The 16,769-nt window shown below is 40.1% G+C and overlaps 2 protein-coding genes across 2 annotated transcripts; one reads left to right on the top strand and one right to left on the bottom strand.

Moving 5' to 3' along the window:
* Window positions 1-1,824: 1,824 nt before the first annotated feature.
* LOC138898588 (uncharacterized) lies at window positions 1,825-2,967 on the top strand. The gene is made up of 2 exons (XM_070184663.1): window positions 1,825-1,957; window positions 2,591-2,967. Exons 1-2 carry the CDS (start codon window positions 1,825-1,827, stop codon window positions 2,965-2,967), a joined length of 510 nt encoding a protein of 169 aa, XP_070040764.1.
* Window positions 2,968-14,529: 11,562 nt separating this feature from the next.
* On the bottom strand, window positions 14,530-16,460 carry LOC138899564 (peroxidase 24-like). Its single transcript, XM_070186122.1, has 4 exons — window positions 16,111-16,460; window positions 15,739-15,930; window positions 15,474-15,639; window positions 14,530-15,148 (listed from the first exon to the last, which is right to left on the bottom strand). Exons 1-4 carry the CDS (start codon window positions 16,342-16,344, stop codon window positions 14,745-14,747), a joined length of 996 nt encoding a protein of 331 aa, XP_070042223.1. The 5' UTR covers window positions 16,345-16,460; the 3' UTR covers window positions 14,530-14,744.
* Between the last annotated feature and the right edge of the window lie 309 nt (window positions 16,461-16,769).

The raw sequence follows: 16,769 nt of genomic DNA, 5'->3' as shown, positions 1-16,769 counted from the left end.
TTTGGTTTTAAATGTCGAACTTGAAAGCATGCCTATTTTTCTAGTATTGTAAATTTCTGTAATTGAACTGTCTTCGTGAAGCTCGTCACTACTTTCAGTCCAATAGTTAGTCTTGTTACTGAGTTGGTTGTACTCACGCTACACCTTGCACTTTGTGTGCAGATCCAGGTGCTACCGTACACGATGGGTATTGATTATTTGAGAGCTTGATCATTCGAATACTTCAAGGTAGCTGCCCGGCGTTCGCAGACCTTGACTCTCGCTCCCTATCTTTTCGCATTATGTATTTTGTTTCAGTTTTTCATAGATGGTATTTTTATACTCGTGTTGTATAGACGCTTATGTACGCAGTGAAACCTTAGTTTTGGGAATTTCCGTATTGCATTTTGACTTTCTATCCAGTTTATGAGAGTTTTAACTGTCTAAACCTATGTTATTTCATTTTTATTTAAAAGTGTTGGAAATGTTTTGAAGTGTAGCTTGCCTAGTACCACGTTAGGCGCCATCACGATAGGCTAGGTTTGGGTCGTGACAAGTTGGTATCAGATCCTAGGTTACGTAGGTCTCACGAGTCATGAGCAGGTTTAGTAAAGTCTTGTGAATCCATACAGAGATGCATGTACTTATCTTCGAGAGACTTTCAAACCCTTAGGAAACATCACATTCTATTATTCTTGTCGTGCGAATGTTTTTATTCCAGAAACTAAACTTCTATTATTCTATTATCTCATAGATGGTGAGGAACGTCCTACTGGACATGACGGACAGCCACTAGTACCACCAGCTCGGGCCGCGAGAGGCCGAGGCAGCGGTAGGGGCAGAGGTACAGCTCATACAACAACCAGAGGAGCACCTGCTGATCCACCAGTTTATCCAGCTCAAAATCAGGTTCCCGGTGTGGTTGCGCCAGTGGGTCAGCTCACGCACCAGTTGTGGCCATTGTGATTCTAGGCCTTCAGGAGCCTTTGACTTAGATTTTGACTATGTGCACTATCCTTGCTCAGGCAGTTTCTATTCAGACTATGCCAGCCACTTCTTTGGACGGGGGTAGGGGTGGGGGTAGGGGGTACTAAAACTACTGTCGCACGTACACCAGAGTAGGTGATGCAGAGACTTTTGACCTTGGGGGTGTCACCAGCCCAACCGGTTGTAGCTGCTCAGGCCCAAGTGGGTCTTGTTATAGGTGAGGATGAACATAATAGACTTGAGAGGTTTGGGAGACTCCAGTCTTCATCATTCAATGGGATTAAGTTAGATGATGCTCAGGACTTTTTGGATAGGTGTCACCGGATTCTTTGTGCCGCGGGTATTCTGGAGACCAGTGGGGTCTTGTTTACTACTTTGCTATTTACGGGGGATACTTTCAGATATTGGGAGGCCTGTGAGAGGTGCAGGCCAGTCAGTGCAGCGCCACTTACATGACATGAGTTCTCCATGCTCTTCTTGGAGAAGTTCGTGCCTCAGACTCGCAGAGAGGAGCTGCGCAGACAGTTTGAGTAGCTATGACAGGATGACATGTCTGTAACACAGTATGAGATGAGATTTTCATAGTTGTATCGTCACGTAGTTTGGTTGGTTCCAACTGAGAGGGAGAGGATTAGGAGGTTTATTGATGGCCTCACCTATCAGTTGTGTTTTGCTATGACCCGGGAGAGTATATCAGGTGCTATGTTTGGCGAGGTGGTTGATATTTCTCGGTGGCTAGAGATGGTTTGCAGTTAGGAGCATGAGGAGCGGGAGGCCTTTTGGATCGGGTGGTTTCAGTAGTGTTCCTTCTGGGGTCAGTTCTACTACAACAGGGGTCATCCTTATAGGCACGCCTAGATGGCTCATCCTCTTCATCATGGTGCATCATCTAGCCATGGTTCACTTGGTTTGTCATATCTTAGTGCTCTTCCAGCTCAGATTTCATCCCGTGCTCATTCAGTTCAGGGTTCATCTAAGCTAGGTCCTTCAAGTAGTTACTCTAGTACTCGGGGACCGATTCAGTCCCCACCACTACCGTGTAGTTGTTTCGAGTGTGGGAAATTTGGGTATATATGGAGACAGAGTCCTCGTCGCCCGGGAGATCCAGTGCAGTAGAGGAGTCAGGCTAAGACTTCCTCACCAGTTACTTCACCACCCGCCCTGCCAGCTCGGGGTGGGGCCCAAGAAGCTAGAGGTCGCCCTAGAGGGGGAGGCCGATCAAGTGGCAGTTAGGCCCGATTCTATGTTGTTCCTACCAGGCCAGATGTTGTTTCTTCAGATACAGTGATCACAAGTATTATCTCAGTATGCCACAAGGATGTTTCTGTATTATTTGACCATGTTTGCATTTATTTTTATGTATCATCGTATTTTGTTCATTATCTGGATATGCCCTGTGAGTCCTTAGTCTCATCTGTTCATGTATCTACGCCAGTAGGCGATACTATTGTTGTGGACCATCTATATTGGTCATGTGTAGTGACTATTAGGAGATTGGACACTAGAGTTGATATCTTATTGCTTATTATGGTTGGTTTCGACGTGATCTTGGGTATGGATTAGTTGTCTCTATGTCATTCTATGTTGGATTGTCACGCTAAGATCATGACGTTGGCGATGATAGGTTTGCCAATAATTGAGTGGAGAGGTTATATAGATTATGTTCCCAGTAAAGTGATTTCTTATTTGAAGGCCCAACAGATGGTTGGGAAGGGTTGTTTATCTTATTTGGCATTTGTGAGGGATGTTGGTGTTGATACCCCTACTATTGATTCTGTTCCGATGGTACGAAACTTTTCGAATGTGTTTCCTGCAGACCTGTCGGGCATGCCGCCTGACAGGGATATTGACTTTGGAATTGACTTGGTGTTGAGCATTCAACCCATTTCTATTCCTTTGTATCATATGGCATTGACCGATTTTAAGGAATTGAAAGAGCAGCCTCAGGAACTTCTTGATAAGCGGTTTATTAGGCCTAGTGTGTCACCTAGGGGTGCATAAGTTCTGTTTGTGAAGAAGAAGGATGGTACTATGCGGATGTGCATCAATTACAGGCAGCTAAACAAAGTTACAATCAAGAACAAGTATCCTTTGCGCATATTGATGATCTATTTGACTAGCTTCAGAGAGTGAGGATGTTCTTTAAGATTGATTTGAGGTATCGGTATCACCAGTTGAAGATTCGGGACTCGAATATTCTAAAGACAACATTCAGGACCCGTTATGGTCATTATGAGTTCCTTGTGATGTCTTTTGGGCAGACCAATGCTCCAGCAACATTCATGCACTTGATGAACAGTGTATTTTGGCCTTAAATCGACTCGTTTGTCATAGTATTCATTAATGATATCCTGCTGTACTCTCGTAGCCAGGAGGAGCATGTCTAGCATTTGAGGAATATGTTGCAATAGCTGAGGGAGGAGAAGCTTAATGCCAAGTTCTCCAAGTATGAGTTTTGGCTTAGTTCGGTGGCGTTCTTGGGGCACGTGGTGTCCAATGAGGGGATTTAGGTGGATCCAAAGAAGATAGAGGCAGTTCAGAGTTGGCCTAGGACGTCCTTAGCTATAGAAATTTGGAGCTTTCTTGGCTTGGCCGGTTATTATCGTCACTTCGTGGAGGGTTTCGCGTCTATTACATCATTTTGTACCAAATTGACCCTGAACGGTGCTACTTCCAGGTGGTCGTATGAGTGTGAAGATAGATTTCAGATGCTCGAGACTGCCTTGACCACAACTCCAGTTCTAGTTTTGCCTTCAGCTTCAGGCTCTTATACAGTGTATTGTGATGCTTCTCAGATAAGTATTAGGTTTGTCTTGATGTAAAAGGGTAGAGTGATTGCTTATGCTTCGCGTCAATTGAAGCCTCATGAGAAGAACTACCATGTTCATGATTTGGAGTTGGCTACCATAGTTCATGCATTGAATATTTGGAGGCATTATCTCTACGGTGTGTCTTGTGAGGTATTTACAAATCATCAGAGTCTCCGGTAGTTGTTCAAACAAAAGGATCTAAATTTGAGGCAGCGGAAATGGTTGGAGCTTCTACGGGACTATGATATTACTATTCTGTATCAACCCGGGAAGGCCAATATGGTGGCTAATGCCTTGAGTAGGAAGTCAGTGAGTATGGCTAGCCTTGCATTAATTCATGTTAGTATGAGACTGCTTGCATATTACGTTCAGGCCTTGGCCAACCGGTTCATGAGATTAGGTGTTTCGGAGCCCAGTCGAGTTCTATCTTGTGTAGTTTCTCGGTTTTCCTTATATGATCGCATCAGAGAGCACCAGTATGATGATCCTTATTTTCTTGTCCTTAAGGACATGGTTCAGCAAGGTGATGCCAAGGATATTACTATCAGGCATGATGCGGTGTTGAGGATGCAGTGTTAGATTTGTGTGCTCAATGTAGATGGGCTACGTGAGTTGATTCTTGAGGAGGCCCACAGTTCCCCGTTTTCCATTTATCCGGGTGCCACGAAGAAGTACCAGGACTTGAGGCAACGCTATTGGTGAAGGAGAATGAAGAAGGATATAGTGAGCATTGTAGCTCGGTGCCTTAACTGTCAGCATGTAAAGTATGAGAATCAGGCACCGGGCGGATTGCTTCAGAGGCTTGAGATTCCAATGTGGAAATAGGAGCATATCACCATGGATTTTGTAGTTGGGCTCCCACGGACTTCGAGGAAGTTTGATGCTATTTGGGTGATTGTGGATCAGCTGACCAAGTGATCGTACTTCAATCCAGTTGGGACTACTTATTCATCGGAGCGGTTGGCTGAGATTTACATCCGCAAGATTTTTAGCCTTCACAGTGTGCAAGTGTCCATCATTTTTGATCGGGACATGCAGTTTACAACGTAGTTTTAGTGAGTAGTACATTGAGAGTTGGGCACCCATGTTGAGTTGAGTATAGTGTTTCACCCTCACATAGATGGACAATCTGAGCGCACTATTCAGATATTGGAGGATATGCTACGCTCTCGTGTCATTGATTTCAAGGGTTCTTGGGATCCATTTTTGACGCTCGCGGAGGTTGCCCACAACAACAACTACCAGTCGAGCATTCAGATGGCTTCGTATGATGATTTTTATGGGAGACAATGTTGATATCCGGTGGGTTGGTTTGAGCCGGGTGAGGCTAGGGTATTGGGTACTAACTAGGTTAAGGAAGCTTTAGACAAGGTTAAATTGATTCAGGATCAGCTTCGCACAGCGCAGTCTAGACACAAGAGTTACATCGATAGGAAGGTTCGTGATGTTTCTTTCATGGTTGGGGAAAAGGTACTACTCAAGGTTTCACCCATGAAGGATGTGATGAGGTTCGGGAAGAAGGTAACGTTGAGCCCTCGGTATATTGGGACGTTGGAGGTGCTGTAGAGGATTGGAGGGGTGGCTTACAAGCTTGCCTTGTCACCTAGTTTGTCAAGTGTGCATCTAATGTTTCATGTTTCTATGCTCCGGAAGTACGTCAGCGATCTCTCTCATGTTTTGGATTTCAGCATGGTTCAGTTGGATGGTGATTTGACTTATGATGTGGAGCCAGTGGCCATTTTGGGTTGGCAAGTTTGAAAGTTGAGGTCCAAGGATATAGCTTTAGTGAAGGTGCAATGGAGAGGTCTACCAGTTGAGAAGGCTACTTGGGAGACCGAGAAGGAGATGCAGAGCAAATATCCACGCCTATTTGAGACTACAGGTACATTTCTAGACCCCGTTCGAGGATAAACGTTTGTTTAATAGAGAGAGAATGTAACGACCCGTCCGGTCATTTTGAGAGTTGTAGCCTCGTTCCCCCATTTATTGTTCATTCCCTACGTAATTTTTGTTATGTGACTTGCCGTGGTAGTTGGTTCGAATTCGAAAATTTTTTGGAATGAATTGAGATACTTAGTCTCAAGGTTGGAAGCTTAAGTTGAAAAAAGTTGAACGGATGTTGACTATGTGTAAATGACTCTGGAATGGAGTTTTGATGGTCCTGTTAGCTCCGTTGGGTGAGTTTGGACTTAGGAGTATGTTCAGATTGTGATTTGGAGGTACGTAGTCTAATTAAACGTGAAATGGCAAAAGTTGGAAATTTCAAAAGTTGACCTAGAGTGGACTTTATGATTACCGGGATCAGAATAGGGTTCTGAAAGTTGGAGTAGGTCTGTAGTGTCAATTGTGACTTGTGTGCAAAATTTGAGGTCAATCGGACGTTATTTGATATGTTTCGGCGTCATTTGTAGAAGTTCAAATTCCATAGTTTTAGTAGGCTTGAATTGGGGTGCGATTAGTGTTTTGGATGTTTTTTGACGTGATTTGAGGGCTCGACTAAGTTCCTATCGTGTTGTAGAACTTGTTGGTATAATTCGTTGAGGTCCCGGGGTCCTCGGGTAGAGTTCGGATGGTTAACAGATCGAATTTGGAATTTGAACGATTGCTGAAGGTGGGAGTCTTCTGGTGTAATCGCACCTGCGGAGGTTTGGTCGCATGTGCGAGCTCACAGGTGCGAGCAAAGGAGCGCAGGAGCGGACATGGGAGGAATGTACAGTGGTCGTAGGCGCAGAAGAAGTTCCACAGATGCGGATGCGCATCTGCATGAGGTTGACCATAGAAGCGGATTTGTCTTGGCATCAGGGGAGTCGCAGATGTGAAGAAGGCTCGTAGATGCGGTCCTGCAGGTGCAAGGCTATGACCGCAGGTGCGATGCTGGGACCGTAGGTGCGATGGGTTGCTAGTTAAGTGGGTTCTGCAGGAGCGTAATTATTTTCCGCAAAAGCGGATGCACAGGTGCGAGCCTAGGCTCTGCAGGTGCGGAAATGCCTGGCGAGTGTTTAAATTTGAGGGTTTCCGAGATGTTCTTCATTTTAAACATTTCAAGCTTGGGATTAGGCGATGTTTAGAGGATTTTCGAGGGGTTTCTTGAGATAGGTCGCTTGTGGTTAAATTTATTCAATAATTTTGTTTTCCCGTTAAAGTCCCCACCTAGATTGTGTGGTTTTGAGGTGTAATTTTGGGAGTTGAGGCTAGGGATTTGGAGAGTTTAAATTGAGGATTTGGTGTTAAATTTCGGTAAATTTGGTATGGTTGGACTCGTGGTTGAATGGGCTTTTGGATTTTATGACTTTTATTGGATTTCGAGTGGTGGGCCCGGGGCCCGGCTTTTGAGACAACTTTTTTTGACTTTTTAATTAATAACTTAGTATTTTCTAATAGAATTGATCCTTTTAGCTCGTGTTGATTGTGTCGAATGCTTTATGGCTAGATTCGAGGCATTTGGAGGACGATTCGTGAGGCAAGGGCGTGTTGGAGTAGGGATTTGTACGTTTTGAGGTAAGTAACAATTCTAAACTTGGTTTTGAGGGTATGAAACCCTGAATTACGTGTCATATTATTGGTGTTGAGGTAACGCGTGCCTATTTTCAGTCCAACTTGAAAGCATATTAAATGTCGAACTTGAAAGCATGCCTATTTTTCCTGTATTGTAAAATCTGTAATTGAACTGTCTCCGTGAAGCTCGTCACTACTTTCAGTCCAATAGTTAGTCTTGTTACTGAGTTGGTTGTACTCACGCTATACTTTGTACTTCGTGTGCAGATCCAGGTGCTACCGGACACGGTGGGTGTTGATTATTTGAGCAGCTTGATCATTCAGGTACTTCGAGGTAGCTGCCCGGTGTTCGCAGACCTTGACTCTCCCTCCCTATCTTACGGCATTATGAATTTAGTTTCAGTTTTTCATAGACGGTATTTTCAGACTCGTGTTGTATAGACGTTCATGTACTCAGTGACACCTTCGTTTTGGGAATTTCCGTATTGAGTTTTGACTTTCTATCCAGTTTATGAGAGTTTTAACTGTTTAAACCTATGTTATTTCATTTTTATTTAAAAGTGTTGGAAATGTTTTGAAGTGTCGACTTGCCTAGTACCACAGAACTTTGAAACTTCAAACTTCCACAACTAATGCCGAAAGCTATCAAATTAGGTCTGATGGACCTAAAATTTTGCACATAAGTCACATTCTACATTACGGGCCTACACTAACTATTGAAATCGGAATACGACCCCGATAACAAAAAGTCCATTCTTGGTCAAACTTTCCAAAATTTCAACTTTCGCCATTTCAAGCCAAATTCAACCACGGACCTCCAAATCACAATCCGGACGCGCTCCTAAGTCCAAAATCACCCAACGGAGCTAACGAAACTATCAAAATTCCAATCTGAGGTCAAATGCTAAAAAGTCAAACTTGGTCAACTCTTTCAAATTTAAAGCTCCCTAGTTGAGAATAATTCTTCCAAATCAATCCCGAATAACCTGAAAATAAAAACTGAGGATTCACATTAGTCATAATACATCATACGAAGCTCTTCATGCCCGTAAACTACCGAGCGAAGTGCAAATGCTCAAAACGACCGGTTGGGTCGTTACATAAGTGATTTACGAAATCACAGTAACCGTCCTAGCATGAAATGCATCATGAGAATCACAAATGGGAATTAACCTTAATTTTGCAATAATTTCATATTTGTACATTTCAAATAAATTCTGTTTCCACGTGCAACCTGATCCAAAAATATATCTTAAAGTAAAATCTGTAGCAGCGTGCAACCCGATCCAACAATATAATTTTGCAAATAAATTTCGTAGAGGCGTGCAACCCACTCCAACAATATAATCTTTCAATTAAATTCTGTTGCGGCGTGCAACCCGATCCAACAGCAACACAAATTAAGCAATCAATTTATAATCAACTACGGTATACCACAAAGTCAAAAAGAATAACGAGACTACACAAAGAAGTCATAACTAATGAAAAGGCTACACGATAGCTCACGAAATCAAATAGCAAAAAAATGGCAATCCATAAGCCAAGGCACAATTTATGAGCACCAACTATCAATTAAGACATGTGGAAGGTAAAGCATGAATTCAACGAGTGGTTATAATCAACAATTGGCATATAAGGTGATCTTGACAACAAAGATGGAACATGTGATAACAATTTCAAGTAAAAGACGTACTAACAATTCTAACACAAAAGTTGTAGTCATGAAACAATAGTTACAATTAGTGACATGAAGGGAGCTTAACAGTTCAAACAGGTCAAATACCATATATAGGTCGTGTACCCACTCGTCACCTCACGTACACGACCTTCACATAACACGAATGTCACAATCATCTCAAATCCTAAGGGGGTGGTTTCTCCCACATGAAGTTAGAAAAGACACTTACCTTGACAAAACTAAACCAATATTTTAAATGACGAATTTGTGCTCTTAAACCTTAAATATTGAAAGCTGTGATTTTTCCCAAAATCCTTTCAATAACGAGTAAGATGTTTCATTTTCAGATAGCATGAGGAAAGTACTTCTCTATGCCTACATGTCAAGATATAGGTAAAATCATAAATGTTTCCAAAACTGGGTAGTAGAAGGAAATGCACCTCTATGAATGTATCACAAGTATGCATGTCAAATGCAACACATCTCGATGATGAGCGTATGTACTCACACTCTCAGAGTACTCAATCTCATTGTCTCACATTCTTTCTCACTAAGATCAACACTCTCAATCACTCAGCGCTGTACAATATCCGCAGCGGCGTGCAGCCCGATCCATATTTATAGTCGACTGTGCTCACTGGGGTGTGCAGACTCTGGAGGGGCTCCTTTCAGCCTAAGCGCTATATCGCTCCGATGTGCAACCCGATCCCATAGAATGTAATCAATATATAGTTGTTGCGTGCAACTCGATCAGATAAAATATAATCAATATAATATATTGCGGCGTGCAGCCCGATCCCAAAATGTCACTCTTACTCGGACCCTCGGCCTCACTCTGTCATCAATCTCTCCAGTCTCACTCACGGGCTTACAATGTCATTAAATTAGTCCGGCAACAATGATATGATGTATCAATAAATAATAACTGAGACTTAGATATGGTATGAATGCATGGATATGACTGAGTATGAAATATCAATGAAATCAGTGAGATGACAGTAAGAAATGACCACTATAGGTCCAAACAGTATCGGTATAATGCCTAACAAGATATCTAGCATGATTGACAGCTTAACTACTTTATCACATTGTGAAAACACGGATATCAACAAAGTAGGACCATTATACAGTGCCATGGGAACAACAGAGTCTCAATTCACATGGTGCACGCCCACACACTCGTTCTCACCACAGAACCTAACAAACTTTACAAAATCCAATAACTCATTCAATTACGAGTCCAACCATACTAGTTTCACTCAAATCCGACTCTAATTCGATGTTCAAAACTCAAAACTTCACATTATGAAACTTTAGGCCAAAACCTCCAATTTCCTCTTTAAAATTCACAATTCAATTACCAAAAACGAAGATAGATTAATGAAATATAACAAAAACCTAGTAGAGAATACTTCTCCCAATTCATATGGTGAAAAGTGCTTCAAGAATCGCCTCAATCCGAGCTCCATAGCTCCCAAAATATAAAAATGGCTGAAACCGTCGAAATAGAGTACTTTATACTTCTGCCCAGGTATCCTCTTACGCGAACGCGGTAGAAGCCTCGCGTTCGCGAAGCACAAACCCACATTGACTCACTTTTCACTACGCGATCCCGGCAAAATCCTCGCGAATGCGATGAAACACACTGCGAACGCGATGAAGAATCCATATAGACATGGACACGGACGTGAAGACTACAATCTTCAATCCAGTGCGAACCCGACCTCATAAGCGCAAACGCGAAGAACAAATAGCTCCACTGACCAAACACCTTTCGCGATATTGACCAAGCCTTCCCGATCGCGAAGAATGTCAGAAGCAACATGTAACAGCAGAAAAACCAGCAATGCAAAAACCATTTGAAATGATCCGAACTATGTCCGAAACTCACCCGAGCCTCTCGAGACCACGTCCATATGTACCAACAAGTTTCATAACATAATATGGACCTACTCGAGGCCTCAAATCACACATAACAACATCAAAACGACGAATCGCATCTCAAATCAAAATCTATGAACTTTGAAACTTCAAACTTCCACAACTGATGGCGAAAGCTATCAAATCACGTCCGATTGACTTCAAATTTTGCACACAAGTCACATTCGGCATTACGGGCATACACCAACTTCCGAAATTGGAATAGGACCTCGATATCAAAAAGTCCACTCCTGGTCAAACTTTCCAAAATTTCAACTTTCGCCATTTCGAGCCAAATTCAACCACGGACCTCCAAATCAAAATCCGGACACGCTCCTAAGTCCAAAATCACCCAACGGAGCTAACGAAACCATCAAAATTTCAATCTGAGGTCAAATGCTAAAAAGTCAAACTTGGTCAACTCTTTCAAATTTAAAGCTCCCTAGTTGAGAATCATTCTTTCAAATCAATCCTGAATAACTTGAAAATCAAAACTGACAATTCACATTAGTCATAATACATCATATGGACCTACTCATACCAGTAAACTACCGAGCGAAGTGCAAATGCTCAAAACGGCCGGTTGGGTCATTACAGAAGTGATTTAAGAAATCACAGTAACCGTCCTAGCATGAAATGCATCATGAGAATCACAAATGGGAATTAACCTTAATTTCGCAATAATTTCATATTTGTACATTTGTTGCAGCGTGCAATCCGATCCAACAATATAATCTTTAACATAAAATCTATTGCGGCGTGCAGCCCGATCCCCCAATATAATCTTTCAAATAAATTAGGTTACGGCGTGCAACCCGATCCAAAAATATAATCTTAAAGTAAAATCCGTAGCAGCGTGCAACCTGATCCCATAATATAATCTTTCAAATAAATTCCGTTGCAGCGTGCAACCCGATCCAACAATATAATTTTGCAAATAAGTTCCGTAGAGGCGTGCAACCTGCTCGAACAATATAATCTTTCAATTAAATTCTGTTGCAGCGTGCAACCCGATCCAACAACAACACAAATTAAGTAATCAATTTACAACCAACTACGGAATACCACAAAGTCAAAAAGAACAACGAGGCTACATAAAGAAGTCACAACTAATGAAAAGGTTATACGATAGCTCACAAAATCAAATAGCAAGGAAATGACAATCCATAAGACAAGGCACAATTTATGAGCATCAACTGACAATTTAGACATGTGGTAGGTAAAGCATGAATTCAACGAGTGGTTACAATCAACAATTAGCATATAAGGTGATCTTGACAACAAAGATGGAACATGTGCTAACAATTTCAAGTAAAACACGTACAAACAATTCTAACACAAAAGTTGTAGTCATGAAACAATAGTTACAATTAGTGACATGAAGGGAGCCGAACAATTCAAATAGGTCAAATACCACATATAGGTCGTGTACCCACTCGTCACCTCGCGTACACGACCTTCACATAACACGAATGTCACAGTCATCTCAAATCCTAAGGGGTGGTTTCTCCCACATGAAGTTAGACAAGACACTTACCTTGACGAAATTAAACCAATATTTTAAATGATCTTCGCGAGTGAAGCCACCTCCGGACGGCTCAAATCCCGATGATTCCCTTGAAAATCTCTAGAAAATAAGATCGCCACAAATCGAGCTTCCTTAGTTCAGCTTTTAGTGATATTAAAACCTTCCACTACTCTTAAAAATGCAATCTACATCAACATAATTCAATTTGACAAATATTAGTAAACAAATTTCCAGATTTTTGGTCATTTAGGCATTTTATCAAACACCTAGAATACATAGTATTTTACTACCTCTAGTAATGGTGTTTCTTCATCCAAAAATCCCTCCTTCCCACCAACAAGAAATACTAAACTATCCTTTGTCTATAAAAAACCTTCTTTAGCACCATTAAAATCATCAATGAGCTCACATCCACCCAATTATTGCTAATTAATTCATTACAAAATCTCTATAACACCCAATAATCTAGTTAAGTATTTATGGCTTTCAAGCTCCATCCAATAAGTGTTAATACTTATTTATTGCTCACATACTCATAATAAATCCATGCATATATCTACAAGGGTGTAGGATTACCTTTTGGAAGAAATCTTGTCAAAACTCTCTTTTGAGTTCTTGAAAATCTAAGGATTTCATGGCGGATTGAGTTAGTTTTAGAGTGGAAATGATAGAATGAAATACCAAATTAGTAGGGATTACTCACCTTGGAGATGGGAGGAGTTGGAGGTCTTGAGAGAGTGGAGGAAACTCCTAAAATTCGGCCAAGAGGAATCGGGAAAAATGAACCCCGAAATGAGTATATAATATTTTCAGCGCCACAGGTAGCGTGGGGTGCTACCTGTGGCCAAATTTCCAAAATCTCAAAATTTCCAGCGCCAGGGCTAGCGCCCCACGCTACCCTGGGCACTGGAGATGGGAAAACTTTTCTATTTCGTTCGGACATGAGCATAACTCTCTCATACGATGTCCGAATTCGATGACTTATTTTGCTATGGCTCTATAATTTCAATACAGATTTAATGCTTCAATCAAAATAAAATTTGGAGCACATTTTCTTAATGTGATACCACTTATGTTTGAAGAAACGACGTCGAAACATTCTAGAAATGTCCAAATTCTACATTCGATGCCGAAATATATCAAATCAAGTCTGATTGACCTCGAATTTTGCACACAAGTCATAAACGACATAACAGACCTATTAAAATTTACATAACTGGATTCCGACCCGATATCAATAAAGTCAACTCCAGGTCAATCTTCCAAACCTTCCATTTCCAACTTTCGCCATTTCAAGTCAAAATCAACTACGAACTTCAAAATAAATATCTGGACGCATTCTTAAGTCCAAAATTACCATACGGAGCTATTGAAATCATAAAAATTCTATTTCGGAGTCGTTTGCTCAAAAGTTGACTCTTCAGTCAACTCTTTTCTTTTAAGCTTAATTGTTCTTTTAATTTGATCCTGAATCGTCCGAAAACCATACTCAACCACACACGCAAGTCATAATACGTATTACGAGGTTGCTCGAGATCTTAAGCCGCTGAACGGGACACTAATTCTCAAAATAACAAGGCGGGTCATTACATGAAGATAGTTGGAGTCTCTTCCACAAGCAAACGGAAGAATAAATGACAACTCTATCTTCGGGGTTTCAACTAAGCCACATAATACGTAGCATTCAAGAATGTTGCTCTTCTATCTTGGATCTATGAGTTCACCATTTGATCAATGTATATTATAATATGATCCCTCTTTTTCACTTTTACTTGGCACGTTTTGACTTTTCACGTCCCTTAAAAAATAATAAATGAAGTGCATAATTTACCATGATACCCATATTAATTGATGCATATTTTATTGAATTTGAGAAAATTATTTGAAATGAGTAAAAAATACTATGGGTATAACAAGAATTTTTTTTTTTTGTCTTGTGAACGGAGGGAGTATATTTTAAGGGAAAAGTAGTTTGTGAATTGCCTATGTTTCCAAAGAAAATCAGCCCTATTTATAGGCTAAAAACTCTTGAAAGACAAGTTTTTCATTTAATAAAGATCATGAATATGTTCATGAATTTGGAAGATCAAAATGTTAATGCTAAAACCAAAATGTTTGTAGTAAATCAAGAATGAATATAATTCACATTCATTCACTTTGGAAAATAAAGAACCTTTTTATCAAATACATTAATAAATACGTTAATTTATCAAATACATTTCCAACACAAATAACACATCACTTTCAAAAAGGAAAAGAAACAAATAGACAGAAACTAAATACCAGATGTTGTACACTTTAGAGATTACATATATATGACATAAAATTAATCATAGGTTTTCAAGAATTAGTTTCTGACGCGGCAATTCTTCCTGATTTCTCCAGCATTTCCAGTAAGAACTTCAATAGCTCCCATTTTCTGCATGGATTTAGCAAACTCAGAAAAAAAGGCATTAGTTTTTTGCAGTTGTTTTACAACTTTAGCTGATTTTTTGTCTGTGAGGAGGGCTGCATCAGATTGGAACAACCCTTTGTTCTGAGTAAGGATGTTGAAATAATTGCTGTCAAATGAAGTTGAGCTCTGAGGGTCCATTTCCACTGTAGTGGCTGGGTTGGCTGGATTAGGGCACAATTGTTTCAAAGATTCAGCATAGGTGGAACTCAAAGATGGATCCACGTCACCTTTGCCAGTGAAATTGAAGAGTCTTCTAGAGAAAGCTCCACAATGAGCAACACCAATGGTGTGAGCACCTGCATGCATGAATGAAGTATATTACTCTGGGATTTAACTTATATATACTCACAGTGTGTATTTAGTCACACTTTTTTATGGACTTGATAATGTATGAACTAATCCATTATACAATCAGGGTTGAAGATAAAAGGTTACATACAAATTCATCCGAACCCAGTAACATTAGTAAAATTTTATACTTGCATTTAGAAATCTAGTAAATATATATAAAAATTAAATTCAAAATCCAGTTATTAATATATGATGTTGCTATCATAAAACTTAAAACCCATAAATTCAAATCCTCTGCATACAGTTCGCTTTGTATGATTAATATTTTACCTGATAATGCAACAAGATCATTGACATTTAGGCCTTTCTTTGCAAACAGTTGCTGAAGGGTGGCAAAATCTGAGAATGGTGAAGGTAAGTTTCCATTCACTTCACTTGCAAGGGAAACATTCCCGTCTTTTCTTCCGGTCGCCACGTCCCATAGTGATTTCTTAAACTGCAAAACTCAGAGAAGAAGAAATAATTAAAGAGCATGCTTTATTATGTACAGATATATATACATATGAATACTGAATTCTTTATACTATATACTTACTCGAAAAGAAACAGCGTCACGAGTAGCTAATGCTAAAATGTCTGCACAAGAAACAATCCCAGGACATTTTTCCTCAACTTGTCGCTTGATATCATCAATTACATCGAAACCACCCAAGGAGAGGTTTGGCCTGGCCTCCTTCTCAAATTGATCTGTTCCAACTTTATCGAGCAATATCGATGCATCACATCCCTGCAAAATTGCATAGCAAATAATGCCAATGAATAATGTTTGAAGAAATATGATAAATAATATGCTATAACATAGTATTAAATTACAGTGATACTATAAAAAAGATCTTCGTGTATAAAAAATAAATTCTATGAGATTAACGTGTGCATAATATGTAGTAATTCTAATTCGTATACGTACCCTAACGAAACAATCATGGTAGTGGAGTCGAAGCAATTTAGCACCCAACGTGGAGTCATTCTTAGCTTTGCTCCAAGTGATATCTCTAACAAATTGTTCAGCATTTGGACAACGAGTGCTCTTGTAGAAATTCTTGCGTGGCACATTATTTCCTGCACCCGAAACTCCACAAACAACAATAGAAAGAAAAACAAGAAAAATATTACTTAGTAGCAGTAATTGAGCAGTTCCCATTTTCTTTTTATTCCTTGCTAGGAAATGAAAACAAGACAATAATGTCGACGGACTTAAACCTAATTAGAAATAAGATGATGAGAAACCAAATGAATTAAGGCACAATGGATTTACCCTTCAAGGAAAGTTTCCTTTTATAGGCAAAGCTGCAAGGCGATAGCTAGTGGGATGATACAAATAATTGCTCACATGATTTTGGCCTTAGTTTATGGGTCGTGTCGACTTTATCTTCACAAAGTCCCCACTAATATATGACTCCTAAAATACATACTACGAGTAGTAGTTAGCAAATACAACCCTCCCAGGAACTTGTCAATTCCTTCAAGATCACTCTTAGTCTCGTAATATTAATAAGTTCTGAATTTAAATTTTAAATATATTTAATGATTTTTTTTATTAAAGCTATTAGGTTCGGTCAAACTCGT

Source organism: Nicotiana tomentosiformis, chromosome 9, assembly GCF_000390325.3.
Source record: "Nicotiana tomentosiformis chromosome 9, ASM39032v3, whole genome shotgun sequence".
Classification (NCBI taxonomy): Eukaryota; Viridiplantae; Streptophyta; class Magnoliopsida; order Solanales; family Solanaceae; genus Nicotiana; species Nicotiana tomentosiformis.
The sequence above is the reverse complement of the archived record's forward strand: the minus strand, read 5'-3'. Positions and strand labels throughout refer to the sequence as shown.